At 46.1% G+C, this 16,750-nt stretch overlaps 1 protein-coding gene across 1 annotated transcript in view; it reads left to right on the plus strand.

Moving 5' to 3' along the window:
- Casq2 (calsequestrin 2) overlaps nt 1-16,750 on the plus strand; it is a 65,334-nt gene that overhangs the window by 18,969 nt on the left and 29,615 nt on the right. The window contains exons 2-4 of the mRNA XM_059265969.1: nt 5,653-5,737; nt 8,410-8,510; nt 12,355-12,466. Of these exons, the coding sequence (XP_059121952.1) occupies nt 5,653-5,737; nt 8,410-8,510; nt 12,355-12,466 (298 nt within the window). The remainder of the gene's footprint in view (nt 1-5,652; nt 5,738-8,409; nt 8,511-12,354; nt 12,467-16,750) is intronic.

Below are 16,750 nucleotides of genomic sequence, written 5' to 3' on the forward strand. Positions count from 1 at the left end.
AGGGTGCAGGAGTGGGATGATGGAAGAAAGCAAGTCACACGCAAGAGACAGCAGTGACCTGTTTGCCTGCTCCAGCCTCCCCAGACACTACTGGTCCTCAGGGACCCAGTCACATCAGGAGTTAGCCCAGAGGTCACAGGTCTTCACCACGGCCACCCTCCCCATTCAGCCCTACAGGACTCATAGGTGCCCGATAGCCCAGGTTGCTGTTGGTGTAAGCGTGTGAAGGCTGCATGCCAGAGCTGCTGATGGCGAGGATGAAGCCCAGAGGGCCAGCCTCTGGGTTGAGGGAGGGTGGAAGAGGACAGCGATTCGGGAGCTGCAGGAATTTGGAGTCAGGCTGTTGAGGAGGAAGAGGAACAGGAATAAGAAGAAGGCCGATCTCAGAGGACGGGGTTTTCTGGCCCATCTGTGACCGTCTGCTTTGTCCCTCCATCTGTGGCATTGGACAGCGATAGGTACTTTACCACTCAAGTGTAGTCAAAAGTCCCAGGTAGATGTCAAGACGGGGAAGGTTATGCTTCACGTGCCCAAGAGACAAACACATTGTGCTTACCTAAAATAAATAAATACATAAATAATAAATGTGATGGTGTATGCTGGGGAGAAGTCTGAATCAAACACTCTTGTTTAATACTTCAAGTTAATTTTTCAGTCTTTCCTGATATTTGGGGGACGGGGGTTGGGGGGAGATGTCGGAATGGGGTCCATGCATGTCACGGTGCACACGGCATGGCCTGCCTGTGGAGGTCAGAGGACAACCTTGTGGAGTGAGTTCTCTTCTTTCACCTTTACATGGGTTCCAGGGACAGAATGCAAGATGTGAGACTTTGGTGACAAGTGCCTTCAGTGGTCAATGAACCAATTTGATGGCCTCCCTTTATTATTATTATTATTATTATTATTATTATTATTATTATTATTATTACTCATCTCCTACACTAAATGGAGAGAGATCAAAAACGCCAGTGTGAGCTCACAGTTGGAACCTTGCTGTGTAGCCTTCAGAAGTAGCAACAGCCGTTAATAGTTTTGCTCTCCAGAGAGTGACTGACTGGAGAGCTGAGGCAGCAGAACCACAGGGTGGGGCTGTGCTGTGTATGAGAATGTGGATTCCTGAGCCCCACCCAGCTCTATTTTCTATTTTCTGTAGAGGAAGACCAAGAAGCCCCATTTTAACAGAGTCCCCGGTCATTCTCGTGCATACTGAAGTTTAAGAACTGCTGTCAGAGGCTCACGGGGGAGAAAACGGGGGAATTTATTGTACTACAAAGCTGGGTGTGGTGACCTTGAATGATTGACAGGGGAACATTCACTTAAGATTTTGACTTCTGTAATAGGACAGGGTGGCTTGCAATGAAAAAAAAATTGTTACGGAAAGAAAACACAACATGGTCTGATGAATTGTGTGCAGTAGCCTACACCCAAGCGATTTTGCAGAAAGACTGGCATGGGGGAACCTCAGGAAAGCTCATGGTGAGTCACAGCCTTGCACTGGTGGTGGTGATAATGCGTTCCCAGGCTTCCCAGTCCCAGACAAAACCCAAGAAAAGAAAAAAGCTCTGTTTGCCTCCTCCTGGGGTCCTTCCCCCACTGCAGGCACCGGAGCATTCCTCAGATTGACATTCTGTTAAGAATCCTTAGTCTTAGAGGAAAGAGACCGGTTTGGAGCCAGAGAAAAAGAGAAAGGCTAAGAACAGACAAGAAGGAAGCGTGGCTGGGCCAGGAACAACCTAGGAAGTCTAACTGGAAAGGGAGTAGACAGAAGAAGACAGCTGGGTACACCCAGGGCAGACACAGGGGTGGGGTGGGGCACAAAAGAAGTAGCCATAGGACAGAGGAGAGACTTAGGGTGCTAACCACAGAGCCAAATAGTCCTCGAGATACTGGGGGAAACAAGAAATCCCCAAAGGATTGTAGAATACACTGGATCAACCTGTAAAATAGTAGCAGAATTGAAAGGACAGGCCGGAAAAATAGATACATCCAGAGGACTGAGATACAAACAAACAAAATAAACAAAAACCCTACGTTAGAAAGCAAAGCACTGTCTTCAGTACAGGACTAGAGTTCTCATGGGCAGAACAAGGAGACAGAAGGAATGAAAAAGTCAGACAAAGGGGACCGGGATAACATTTGTGCAGGTGACGTGATTATCTACACTGAAAATTCCCATGAATTCTAAAGAAAGAAAAATTTCTTAGAAATAATAAATGAGTTCAAGGTGACAAGCTACAAGAAAAACATAAAAATACGATTATATATTCTGTACTAGCAAGAATACAGATGCAAAATTGAAATATGCCACTCTAGTTCAAAACAATTCAAACATTTAGTTGTAAATGTAACAAAACTTGCACTAGACTTACATGCTAACCTGAGTGTCGTAGTACTGAGTGTCAGTAGTCCCAGCACTTGGGAGGTGGAGGCAGGAGGATCAGATGTTCAAGGCCAGCCTGAGCTACATGACACCCTGCTTCAAAAAACAAACAAACAAACAAACAAAGGTTTATGTGCTCAGAGCTGCAAGGCTGATGGAAAAATCATGAAATAAATGGAGAGGTACAGCATCTTCCCACATTGACAGACCTAACATTCTGACTACGTCTCTCTCCCCACCTTGATAGAAGAGCTAATATAATTAACTCTCTCTCCCCTCCCCCTACACACACACACACACACACACACACACACACACTACTACAGTACACATACACACACATATATATTACACTATAATAATAGTATAATTGTCCAACCCTGGTAGGATTCTTTTTTGTGTATAAAAAAGATTATTCTGAAGCTTGTGTGCAAGAGAAAAATACCTAGTTAAAATAACTCACAAAGAGTGAATAGAAACCCGACACTTGCCTGTTTTGGGGACTCACCTCATAGAGGTTACAGCCCAGGCTGTGTGGTACAGACAGAGGGACAGAGGGACAGACACATAGATCAGTGGGACAGAATGCAAACAGCAGAGCTAGATCCCCACAGATGTATCAACTGAGTCTTTATAAAGGTGTGGGTAAAGTTCAGGGGACAGAAAGCCATCTACAAATGGCACTGGGGCCACCTGGCCCCAAAGGAAAAATGGATGTCACTGTATCACAGCTTCCACAGAATGTTATCAAAATAGTCTGTGTCTCATAAAACAAAAAGTAAATCTGTAAAACTTAGAGAACAGATAGAAATGTTCAGAATTTAGCACTTGGACTTAAATTAAAATCCCATTTATAGCCAGGCATAGTAGCACATGCCTTTAATTCTAGCACTCAGAGGCAGAGGCAGGTGGATCTCTGTGAGTTCAAGGACAGCCTGGTCCATATGTTGAGTTCGGCCAGAGCTACATAGTGAGACCCTGTCTAAAAAACAACAACAAAATCTCATTTATAATTAAAAAAATTGATGAATTAGACTTCATTGAAATTATTTTTTTTCCATTTGTGTGTTGGACGTGTTGTGCATGTTTTCATGTGTGCATAATTGCACATGTATGTTGGGTGAACTTCTCCCCACTTTATTTTTTGAGACAAAGTCTCTTGCTGAACCTGGGGTTCCCTGACTCACAGATTAGCTGGCCAGGACAACTATGGATCCACCTGTCTTTATTCCCAAAGCTGGGGTGTAGCTAGAGTTTTCCTGCCTGGCCCATGGTCAGGGCAAATCTCTCTCATCCGCCAGTCCCACAGCCATTCAGACCCAACCAAGTAAACACAGAGACTTATATTGCTTACAAACTGTATGGCCGTGGCAGGCTTCTTGCTAACTGTTCTTACAGCTTAAATTAATCCATTTCTATTAATCTATACCTTGCCACATGGCTCATGGCTTACCGGCATCTTCACATGCGGCTTGTCATGCTGGCGGCTGGCAGTGTCTCTCTCAGCCTTCCACTTCCCCGAATTCTTCTCCTTGTCCTGCCTATACTTCGTGCCTAGCCAATGGCCAATCAGTGATTTATTTACTGACCAATCAGCAACACACTTGACATACAGACCATCCCACAGCACTGGGGGTGCAGGTGCACATTACTATGCTCACCTTTTATATGGATACTGGGGACCCAAAAAAAAGAAAGAAAAAGCTAATGTTCACCATAAAAATGGGAAAACACATGAAGAGACATTTCACAGAAGAAAACATATGTAAGCATGGACTAATGTTCAAATAAACTATCACAAAGCACAAGTTAGAACCATAAGGAAACACTGCTCCATACCCATGAGAATGACTAAAATTTAAAGTAGTGGTAACATCAAATGCTGCCAAGGCTGTAGAGGAACTCATGCATTTTTCATGAGGATGTAAAACAGTTCAGTCATTCTGGAAAACAGTTTGGTGGTTCCACTGAAAACTAAACCCAAAACTCCCATATGACTCAGAAATGATTGTTCTAGTCATTTCCCCCCAGAGATTAAGACTAATGTCTAACTAAAAATCCCACCCAGGAATTCTAGTCACAATAGTCAACAGCTGGAAACGACTCATATACCCTTCAGCAGGTGAATGATTAAGCAAACTGTGGTCTATCCACAAGACAGCATTCTACTAACAGTGAAAAAGAACACACCTGGTGATCCATGTAGCAACCTGACAGACTCTCTGGATAACTGTGCAAAGTGAAAAGAGTTATCTCAAAAACTTACCTGCTACATGGTTCCATGTTTAGACGACAACTGGGGGAATTCCTGGTTTCCAGGAGCTGAAGTGGGGGTTGGGCAGCACATGGTGGCTATAACAATAAAAGACCACGGAGAGCCCTTTGTGGTGATGGACATGTTCTGTATCATAACTATTGTTGGCACTATCCAGTTCATGATTTGTGCCTCAGTTTCCCAAGACTTTGCTTTTGTAGGAAACCAGGAACATGTTTAAGAGATCTCACTTTCGTATTTCTTAATAACTGTATAGGAATATATGTGTTTTTAAAGTAGTTCACAATGATTCAGTGTGTCCAGCATTTGTAAGGTCCCAGGATCAATCCCCAGACATTTCATATTTCATGATCTCCTCATTTCTGTCAAGCCCCTTTTTGGTGAGATGGCAAGATGACAGAGAGATGGCACTCTGCCATGTGAGAGTTTCAGGAAGCTTAGCTGGATGCCAGCCTTCCACATGGCTTCATCTCCTATGCTGCCATCTGCTAGAGTGGTTTTTAGCCCCCTCTCCACCCTAGGCACTGATGCCGCCTCCTGGACTTTCAGGCCAATGGTACCTCCACCCTCAGATACTTCCTATAGTTCTTCCTCACTATGGGCAGTAGGAAGCCTCCAGATGCCAACGGGCACCTGCGTCACACCAGCCCAGGGGCAGGAGGCCTCCAGCCTCAGGAGTCCTTTACTCACAGGTGTGTCCCTCACAGGTTCATTTGATGACTACAGAAGATCTCAAGGCCCCATGCCAGGTGCCCACTGGGTGTTTTGGATTCTCTGCGTCCCAATTTTATCTCCTCAAGGGCAGAGAGGGGCGTGTGGTCATGGATGTGTTTTTCCTGGTCTTTCTTCTTAGCCTGTTCCTCAGATTCTCAGCATTCTGGTGACTCCTCAGAGGTCAGAGTGGCAGGACGTACGAAGGGTGCTGCCCTGGCACTTGGGATGGCTTCTCCCATCGCTCATCCTTTAACTCACTTCCTGTACCTATCTGTCTCTTCAGCTCGTGGCCCAGGTCTTGGAACATAAAAACATAGGCTTTGTGATGGTGGATTCCAAGAAAGAAGCCAAGCTTGCCAAGAGACTGGGTAAGTTTGACATTTGAAATCTGTGAGGAAGAAACAAATATGTCTTGTTTTAAAAAAAAGGCAGTTATATTTATCTTGCATGGTAACTGGATTATTTTCAAATACATACAATGATAATGCATATACCATTCTGGGTCAGAGAAAAGCTTGATAAAAGCAAATCTAGACCTCAATCTAATGGTTTGGCAGGAATCATTTGATTTATCTTCGTACCAGGATCAGGCAGAGAGAAACTGATGCAAGGCACTGGAGCCCTGATTGACAGCTCTCACATCTAGAAGCCCAGCTTCTGCATCTTTGTGCCTCAGTGGTTTCTCTGGGCCTCTCTGGGAACATTCCAGCAGCAGCCAGCACATGATGCATTTACAGCAGGGGCTCCAGAAGTCCCAAAGTTAAGACTGAACCCCAGCTGGAAAGTTTTCAGCCTGGCTGGATTTAGGGGAGGCATGGCTAAGTGACAATTCGGTGGAAGCTGTAATCTTTCATGTCAATATGTCATGATCAAGTGCCCTTTAAGATTCCTCCTCCATAATCCCAAGGAGAAAGGGCACACAGAACCCCTCCGGTTTCCAAATACCACCCCCAACACTGTCCATTTAGCTTTTTCTGCATGACCAGTGGAGAGTGGCTATTAAAAATAGCAGGAGGTTATGAAACAGGACCTTTGAAGAAAGGTTAATTGCGTTTGGAGTAGAAAGCACAGAAGAAGAGAAAAGGCTTAATGGTGGTTCAACAGACATCTTCAGGTACATGCAGGTGCATTATCCCAGGTACATGCAGGTGCATTATCCCAGGTACATGCAGGTGCATTATCCCAGGTACATGCAGGTGCATTATCCCAGGCACATGTGGGTGCATTATCCCAGGCACATGTGGGTGCATTATCCCAGGTACATGCGGGTGCATTATCCCAGGTACCTGCAGGTGCATTATCCCAGGTACCTACAGGTGCATTATCCCAGGTACCTGCAGGTGCATTATCCTAGGTACCTGCAGGTGCATTATCCCAGCAAAAATTACAAAAAACTCTTTCCTATTTTATTTCTTAGAAGACCAGACATTTTCAAAGATAAGATTTATTTTATAGAAGTCTACTTAAGTTAGACACAAGGAAGAACTCATGCCTATAGAATGATGACTTATTGAGAATGACTGTATTAAGAATACTTTTTCTGTCCTGAAAATAGAAGTAAAATACATTCAACTCTTTTTAGAGTCAAAAACATTGAATGAGTTCTGCCTCTTTTTCCAGCAGCTAATTGATTGCTAGCCTTGCCCCCAACCTGCCACTGTTTTAGTGAGAAGGTGGTATTTGGGAGAATTTTTAGTAACCTTAAAAAAATGCTAGTGTTCTAGAAATGGTCAAATCTAGGCAGCACAGGCTGAATGAGAATTCACAAGAACAGACTGGTCGGGGCAGGATGGGGCTTGGTATATGTAAATGTGTTTTTCTCTAAGGTCACCAAGAGGGAGGAAAGCAGCTGTACTCTAGATGTTGGGGGTTTGGGGCTTTGGGGACATGGTTGTGTTCTGCGAACCTGCCCCTTTATCCTCAGCCTCCTCTCCCAATTGCCTCCCTTCAGCCATGGCTACAGCAGTGTGTGAAGACCTACCTGGACCCACTCAAGACAAAGTCTCAAGCAAGATGCTGACTGGTGCTTCCTAGGGCACATTTTAAGATCAGATGTCACCAGAATCGAGAATACTCTGTCTGTCCAATGCTGGGGTGTGTCAGGAGCTTTTCAGATAGGGTGGCCTCCTGCTCCTGAGGGTCCTTTGTGATTCATTAGGAGAAAGCATTTCCTAGATAACAGAGTTGAAAACAACTAATCTGAAAAATTAAAGATGTTGTGGAGTCACAATAATGTCAATCTTGGCTGGTTAATATTCTGGGGAAAAGGATACAGTGTCCCAGCAAGGATTTGTTCAAGTACACCGCACTGTCTCAAGGGTACTGGGGCAAAGGTGAAGCTGCTGTCTGCCCTCCCAGCATCAACCAGGGGCCTGAGTGAAGAGGCCTGTGACTCAGAGCTGTCTGTACACACATCCAGGCTCTGTGCAAGAGGCCGAGCTCTGGAGAAGACCACGCCCCTATTGTTAGAGACAGTCCTATCAGAGTGAGCACCTACAAGCAGTGAGAGCTGGAGGGACACCCAGACTGTCACAGAGACCTTAGATGAGAATGGGCCCTAAGCCAGAAGCCGAAGGAGTAACCAAGATGGAGTCAGGGATGGAGGTCGTTCTAGGTTTAGAGAAAAGGAAAAGAGAAGTAAAGCCCTGCTCTGTGCATCACGCTGGACACACCCTTTCACAATATCATACAGTGCAGCCATAACAAGAGCGGCATGAGGATGAGGAGCCCGGGTCTGGCCAAGGTGGGTGGAGTGGTAGGGCTGGCATTGGGTGACTGAGAGACTTGGAGCCAGGCTAAGGTGACAGGTAGCAGTGGCTGTTACAGGCTCTGATGAGGAGAATGGCAGAGTTCAGCAGTATTTGTGGGAACTAAAGCAGTGGTGGAATGGAAAGGAGATTTCAAATTCAAGGCTGACCCTGCCAAACTGACCTGTCTGTGTTAATGTTAGTTCCACTGATCCTGACCCCACTACCACTCAGGACCTCGAAGGCTTTTCTGCACCCAAATGACCTTGGCCTTGGGCCTCTGTTCCTTCCAGGTTTCAATGAAGAAGGAAGCCTGTATGTTCTGAAGGGTGATCGCACGATAGAATTTGATGGGGAGTTTGCAGCGGACGTCTTGGTGGAATTTCTCCTGGATGTAAGTATTTAGGAGGTGGCCTTGTGTGCAGCTGTCCCATAGAGGACAGGCTACGACTCTGACGCAAGAACAAAGGAACTGGAGATCCTGGTATGGCATAAGGCACTACTCAGGCTTCAGAAACCAGCAAAGGGTACCTGCATTATAGCGGAATCTACTTGTACCGGGAAGCAGGCTCTTAAGTCACTGAAGAAATTGTTGTAAGTGACCCAACGATGGTGTATGTGTCTGTGTGTGTGTTTAACAGAAGTGACATGGTAGTCTCTCACCAGTTACAAACTCATACCCACTGGCATTTATTGACATTGGCAAAGTGACACTGAGAGAGAGAGCCAGGGAAAGAGGGGGCGAACCAGTCACCTGAGATGGAAGTGGGGACCCACAGGCCTGGTCTCCCCGAGTCTTCTGAGTCGTGTAAAGGAGGGACAGCAGATTGGTGAGGTGGCTCAGAAGGTAAAGGCACTTCCTGCCATGCCTGGTGACCTGTATTCAGTTCCCCAGCCCCACAGGGTGAAAAGAGAGAACCAACTCTCACAAATTGTCTTCCAACACACCCCCCCAACACACACACACAATGGTGTGTACACAGCCTACCGCACACAAAATAAGTAAATGTAAAAAACAAGTTGTTTTTTAAGGAAAGACAGAGCTTTCCCTCACACACACACACACACACACACACACACACACACACACACAAAATACACCACCACCACCACCAAAACCAAAACCAACCACTTTCAGCTTCAGCCATGGTGATATCACCCCCTCAAATCCGTAAGTTCCAACAGAGGGGAAATGCTACAGAATACTTTGGCTGTGTATAAAATCACACTGCTGCTCATAGCTGTGAGGCTAAAGGCTTTGGAACCTATGCTCCGCACAGACAGAGAACCTAACTCTGCCGTGAGTGGTGATCCACCTGTAACCCTGGCAGTGGGGAGGCTGAGCCAGGAGGACTGTGCATGAAAGGCCAGCCTGGGCTCTGCGGGGGCAGCCTGGGCTCTGTGGGACAACTCCGTCCTTAGAACAAACAGCAGCAACAGCATGAAGAGCTCCCAGCTGGCCATCTACACTAACAGTTTTCCTGCAGACACCCTGCAGTCTGTTGCTTTCTCTCTATATCCGCAAAAGCCAGAGAAGGGCAGGAGAGGTTGCCAAATCCAGTGCCCACAGTCTCTGCTGGGCTCTCTCATTAATGCAGGAGTCCTGGGGAATTTCAGGAAAAGCAACATTGTTAAGTCCGGACCAGCATGGCACTGCTCCACACTCACCAGCTAAAAGGAAGCTTCTGGAAGGAAGACTATACGCTTTAAACGATGAACAGTGTGATTGGCCCACAAAAGCAACAAACCAGAATTAGGGCAGTGTTTAGACTTAACCAAATCGGGGCTTTATCTCTGTAAACCACAGATAATTCTGTTCTCAGTATGTGGTCTGTCTTAGTTATGGTTATTATTGCTGTGACGAAACAATGACCAAAAGCAGCCTGGGGAGGAAAGGGTTTATTTGGCTTACACATCCTGAACCACAGTCCATTGAGGGAAGCCCAGGCAAGAACCAGGCAGGACAGGAGCCTGGAGGCAGGAGCTGATGCAGAGGCCATGGAGGGATGCTGCTTACTGGCTTGTTCCTCATGACTTGCTCAGCCTGCTTTCATACAGCACCCAGGTCCATAGCCTGCGTGGTACTACTCTCCCACATCAATCATTAATTAAGAAAATGCTCTATAGGCTGTTCTTATGGAGGCATTTTCTCCGCTGAGGTTCCCTCCTCTCAGAACCTTGGTCAAGCTGACATAGAACTAGCCAGCACGGGGCCTTGGTCTTCAAGGTGGGTGCTCTGAGGCTACTGATGAGCTGTATCAGGACCCCATTTATCACACATCCTTGTTCAGATCCAGGGAGAGAAGGAAACTTACCCCATCATTTTCTTAAAAGCAAAGAATCATTTTCTCAAGACCTTTAGCAAACTTGCAACCACGGAGCCAGAACCGGGCCACTTTCCCATTGTTGACTCAAGTGTCAGGAGGTGTTATAGAATAAACACAACTCACCTGGTGAAAAGGAAACAAGAAGTCTTGTTTCTAAGACAATAGGGATGAAATTGGAGAGCACCACACGCATGAGTTTGGGCACAGAAAGGCGTATACTGCACACTGTGTCTGTTTTTGATCACTGTGGCAAGCCCCAAGGGAAACAACTCAAAAAAAGAGGGTTTGCTTTGGCTCTTGATTTTTGGAGGTTTCAGCCCAGAGTCTGCTGAATTCCTTGTGTGGGGCTTGAGACAAAGCAGAAATCCTATGGGCAGGAGCAAGGGGCTGAGGCTGCTTACCTCCCACCAGCCAGAAAGCAGAGAGAGAAAGAGGAAGGCTCTGAGGACCAAATTCAGCCTACAAAGGCACATCCTCCATGACTTATTTTCTCCCCTGCTAATTCTCATCAGGACCAATAGTATCATCAGATTTTAACGCCGTCAGTGGATTCATCCATCAGTGGAATGAGAGGCTTACTTATCTATGCACATCTCAGTGAGTGAAACCTCAGGGTGTGGGCCAAGCCTTCAACACTTGAGCCTTGGGAGAGACCCTTCACATTCAAAACACGGTGCATGTTTTTGCTTACATGTATAATTTAAGATAATTGAATATTTTTTAAAAAGACACAGAGGAAGAAAGTCTGTATAATGCTGGTTACAAGTCAGGAATGAGGTTGAACATGAGGAGATTGTGATCTGAGGGGTACAGTGTCATCAGGCAGGAAGAATAAATGGGGTTTCCTTCCTTTGAGACAGTGCACAGTATGGTCAGCACAGCAAATATAAACATACATTTCAGAATGGCTAAGAGGGTACACAAATGTTCTCATCACCCAAAGGTAAGTATTTGAGGTAATGGGTGTTAGCTAAGTATTTCACAATTTATTCATATTTCCTAGCACTTTATGTTGCAGGAATACAAACAGTTGGGGCTGGGAGATGGCTCAGAGGGTACAAATGCTTGCTGTGCAAGAACAGCCATCTGAAGGCCTGGCTATCAGTCCCCAGCACCCATGTACAAAGCCTGGCATGTCTTCCTGTGTCTGCAAACCCAGCAGAAGGAGACAGGCAGGCCTGAGAGATGGCCGGCCGGCCAGCCTAGCCAGAAAGGCAAGCTCCCAGTTCAATGAGATAGCCTGTCTCTAGGCAAGAGAAAGACACAGGAAGACATTGGTATCTTGCTCTTATCTCTACATTTGAGCATGCAGGTCTCACACATTCACATGTGCACACTACTGTCTCTCTCTTTGATTCTTTCTCTATACACACACACATTCCCCTCTGTGTGTGTGTGTGTGTGTGTGTGTGTGTGTATGGTTATAACTGTCAATCTATAACTTAAGATACAATTTTAAAATAATAACTGACAAGAGGAATGGAATGGTCCCCAGGACAACCATCCCCAAGTTAAGACCAAGGCTTCCTGGGGGACTTCTGCTATGCACAATGGGGCAGGATGGGATGTGAGCTGGAGACTTTAGCCTTTATGTCCACATACACAATCACAAACAGAATCACACATACACATACAATGACATACACAATCACACACAGAATCACACATACACATACAATGGCATACACAATCACACACACACACACACACACATACACGAGTGTGCACACACACCTCTTCAAGGCTAGAGAACATGGCCTTGCATCTCACTGTCTACTTTGCACAATTTCTGCACATGTATCTCTTCTCTCCAAAGTGTTCTTCCTTCCACTCGGGAGAGGTGATCTCTCTTATTTGAACATCTTTATGTCTGTGTGTGTGTCTGTGACCATATCTGTCCTCTGATTTCAGCTCATTGAAGACCCCGTGGAGATCGTGAATAACAAGCTGGAAGTCCAGGCCTTTGAGCGCATCGAGGACCAGATCAAGCTCCTCGGCTTTTTCAAGAATGAGGACTCTGAATGTGAGTTTCCTGTCAGCACAGGCCTGAAGGCTAGCCCCTTACAAGGTGTGCGAGGCTATCCCAACAGAGGGTGCGGCTTTAGCATCTCTTCTGCTGGGGGCAGTAGAAGCTGAATTTCTTCTAGTTGCCTGTGCAAAGGGACACGTGTGCAGGAATTGTGCAAAATGGGCAGTGAGATGGAAAGAACATTAAGGGCAGGCCATGTTCTCTAGCCTTGAAGGGGTGTGTGTGTGTGTGTGTGTGTGTGTGTGTGTGTGTGTGTTTGTGTATGTGATTGTATGTGTATGTGTGATTGTGCATGTGAATGTGTGTTATTGTGTGTGTTACTATGTGTGTGTTAATGTATGTGTTATTACATGTGTGTGTTATTGTGTGTGTAAGAGTGTATGTGTTATTATGTGTGCGTTCTACAGAATAAGCAAATGCGTTCTTCCTTCCTCTACTCTCCCATCAGGTTCTTCTCCTGTAAAATGGGACACACAGTGGCCATCTCCCTGATGTGGTTCCTGTGGTCACTAGCTGGAGAGCTTAGAATTAATCAAATTTTGGGTGGAGATGAGCTCAGCAGTTGCTAGAAAATATGGAAAATGGCTGGCCAAGCCCGCAGTTGGCCATTAGTCTGTCCTATGATGCCACCACACCCTTGGGCAGCCTCCTGTGAAGGCTTTGTAGCCAGGTTGTGGGTGAGCAAAGGGACCTTTCCCAGCATCACAGCAGTGGGGTGTGCAGACAAAAGGGTGGAGAGTGGACATCTAGAGGAGCAGGGAGAAGAGAACTGCTGTGGGATGGTCTGTATGTCAAGTGTGTTGCTGATTGGTCAATAAATAAATCACTGATTGGCCAGTGGCCAGGCAGGAAGTATAGGCGGGACAAGGAGAAGAATAAAGCTGGGAAGTGGAAGGCTGAGTCAGAGACACTGCCAGCCACCACGATGACAAACAGCATGTGAAGATGCCGGTAAGCCACGAGCCACATGGCAAGGTATAGATTTATAGAAATGGATTAATTTAAGCTGTAAGAACAGTTAGCAAGAAGCCTGCCACAGCCATACAGTTTGTAACCAATATAAGTCTCTGTGTTGACTTGGTCGGGTCTGAGCGGCTGTGGGACTGGCAGGTGAGAGAGATTTGTCCTGACTGTGGGCCAGGCAGGAAAACTCTAGCTACAGAGAACAGGAAGGATAATGTCTTGAGTAGCTAAAAAACGGAACAGAACGGAAGCCGGATCTGGGCCACAGCACCCGCGAACAGACAGAAGCTGCGCTTTTCCTTTCAGCCCTTCCTCTCAGTTTGTCCCTCCCCTCTGTCCCCTCCTCTTCACTAACCAGATGTGACCAGTGTGAGCAGCGGGGGCCAAGGCCAAGATCAGCATAGCAAGTGCTTTCCAGGACCTTCCTTCCTCCCTCCCCACCGCACTGACAAAAACCAGAATGGCGCCATTTTATCCCCATCTGTGATCGCCAGGGCCTGGGCCTAGGAGTGCCACGTGACAGGCCCATGAGGTTGTTCTGTCCAGGTGGTTATCTGCATTTTAACGGTGGTGAAGGGGTGGGACACAAAGGTCTGATTAACTATCTCCTGTCTCTTGTGGATACAGAAGCCAGGATGTAAATTCCAGGAGCCTAAGTTTAACATTCATACCCCTAACTAACAGGCTCTGCTTGCAAGGTGGTGGGAGTCTTGTCAGGGGATGGCAAATGTGAGCATAGGCATAAAATGAGAGTCACCTGCAAGGGATTGGGGCTTCCTGACTTTGTTTGTTTGCTGGTTTGTTTGTTTGTTTGTTACTTTTCTTATATAATGGTAGCAATAAGACCTGAGATGGGGACGAGATCATAGAGTACATTTTCTGATTTTGAAGGAGAAGCTGAGTCACTTCCAAGAATGCAGCTTTGTGACTTTAGGTATCAGGCTTAAAATAGCAGCAAATGATTCTCACGATGGCTGGAAGCGCCAGGCTCTTCAATTCCTTGAAAAACACTGTTGATAAGAGACTTGTTCACACTTTGATGGTGGCGAAGGAATGGACCACACTCACTGCCTTTTCCGTCACTGCTAACATTCTTTTCTCATCACTGGATGCGATTTAGCCAGTTTGGTCCCCGCTCTTCATGGACCCAAGCATCCCTGCATCCAGACAACTGACTCTTCTTTTTGGTCACAGTTATAATCTTCTTATTTCTTGTGATCTTTAATGGGATTAAAACCCACCTATATCTTTCCATAGCATATTATGTTTAGAAAAATTGAAATGATGCTTTTACTTAGGAATACATGCATAGATGTTGCCCAACTTGTTTTCTAATTATTAAACTCTAAATACTAGTTGGTGGTAGCTTATGTCTATAAGACCAGCACTTGGGATGTAGAGGCTGGAGGATCACAAGTTGAAGGCTAGCCTGTGCTACAGGAAACCCTGTAATTTGAAGTTAAATTTAGTTAGATGCTTAGCTAAGTTCACCATTTTTTGTGAAGTCAACAAATAACCTCCCAAATTCTTCAATGTTTATAATTGACGGTTTTAATTTACTTCTCAGTTGATACACTGCTTTCTGTTAGTGTGAAACGGTGGCGAGGTGACTTCCCGCCCAAAGGTTAAAGGAGACGGGATTATGTGACCAGTTTAGATGTTATCAAGGTCACATTTTATGACATCTTTTTTTTTTTTAAGATTTATTTACTTATTCTACATACAGTGTTCTGCCCAGGCCAGAAGAGGACACCAGATCTAATTACAGATGGTTGTGAGCCATCATGTGGTTGCTGGGAACTGAATCAGGACCTCTGGAAGAGCAGCCAGTGCTCTTAACGGCTGAGCCATCTCTCCAGCCCTATGACATCCTTCTATGAGAAATTCAGAATCACGAGCGAACCTTCATGGCAGCCTTTCTGTGGATGTTGCAGCTCAGGACTTTCAGGGAAAACACACGACAGGAAGTCCTTTGTGAGCTGGGGTCATTGCAGCCACACACAAGCACACAGACTGGACCGTGCTCCCCAACTCTGCTGTCCCAGGGTTATCCCTTGAGTGCTCCACCCACAACAGCGTGCTTTGGGTCTTTGTAAGGCAGATGGTGGCCTTTCAGACATTTCTCTTCAGGGATCCCAGTGTGTGCTGTTAACCGGTCACTAAAATCTGAGGCACTAAAAGGGATGTAGACTCCTGATAGACAGAGAAAGGGGATGAGGATACTCTAAGATGAGGCTTTACTGGTGTGTGTGTGGGAGGGGGGGCCTGGATGCTTAGATTTCACAAAACCAGACAGACAAGTGGCAGATCCAGGCATCCTAAATGAAGGTCCCATGAATTTTGAGTCACCCATCTGGGAGTCCCTTGCTCCATCTTTAATCTTTTGGTTTGTTTGCTTTGAGAAAGGATCTCACTATGTGACTCTGGCTGGCCTGGAACTTGCTCTGTAGACCAGCCAGGCTAGCCTCAAACCATGCCCACCTCTCCAGTTGTCATCTTGACAACGGCATAGATCAGACTTCTCAGAAAAGAAGAGGCTTCTCACTTGGATCAGATCATCCTTGGGCTAGGAGCTGACAGCTCTCGGGGGTGGCAAGAGATTGGACAGGGATGTTGGGGGATGGGCAGGACTTGTGAGGGACAGCTGCCGCTCTGGTGTGGCTCTCGCTCCTCCACTTAGTCCTTCTCTCTGCTCCTTCAAATGCTTCCGTCTACCTTCTCTACCTCAACCCTGTCCTCCACCCAAAGCACCCAGCCACCCCAGTGACGTCTTTCTGACTGCCATGACTTTGGGGATGTCTGTGTCAGTGTACGGCATCAGTAGGTACCAGATCAGCATTCCTGTGCACTTCAAACCTCTCTCAAATGTGTGCTGTTGTTATCTCTTAAAGAACAACTGACATGTATTGTGGTTCTGCAAGTGTGTGCCTGAGTGTTTGCATATGTGTATGGGCATGAGGGAGAGTGTGTTCATGTAGGTGTGAGTACAGCAAAGAACAGACTTCATTATTACTTTTAATCTTTTTTTTTTTTTTTTTTTTTTTTTGGTTTTTCGAGACAGGGTTTCTCTGTGTAGCTTTGTGCCTTTCCTGGAACTCGCTTTGTAGACCAGGCTAGCCTCGAACTCACAGAGATCCGCCTGCCTCTGCCTCCCGAGTGCTGGGATTAAAGGCATGGGCCACCAACACCCGGCTAAATTTTTTTTTTTTTTTAAGAAACAGCATCTCTCACTGGCCTGGGACTTTCCAAGTAGGGGCCAACCACCTCAGGGATCCACTTGTCTCTGCCTCCTCAGCACTGAGATGACAGGCATCT

This window comes from Peromyscus eremicus, chromosome 6 (genome assembly GCF_949786415.1).
Source record: "Peromyscus eremicus chromosome 6, PerEre_H2_v1, whole genome shotgun sequence".
Taxonomy (NCBI): Eukaryota; Metazoa; Chordata; class Mammalia; order Rodentia; family Cricetidae; genus Peromyscus; species Peromyscus eremicus.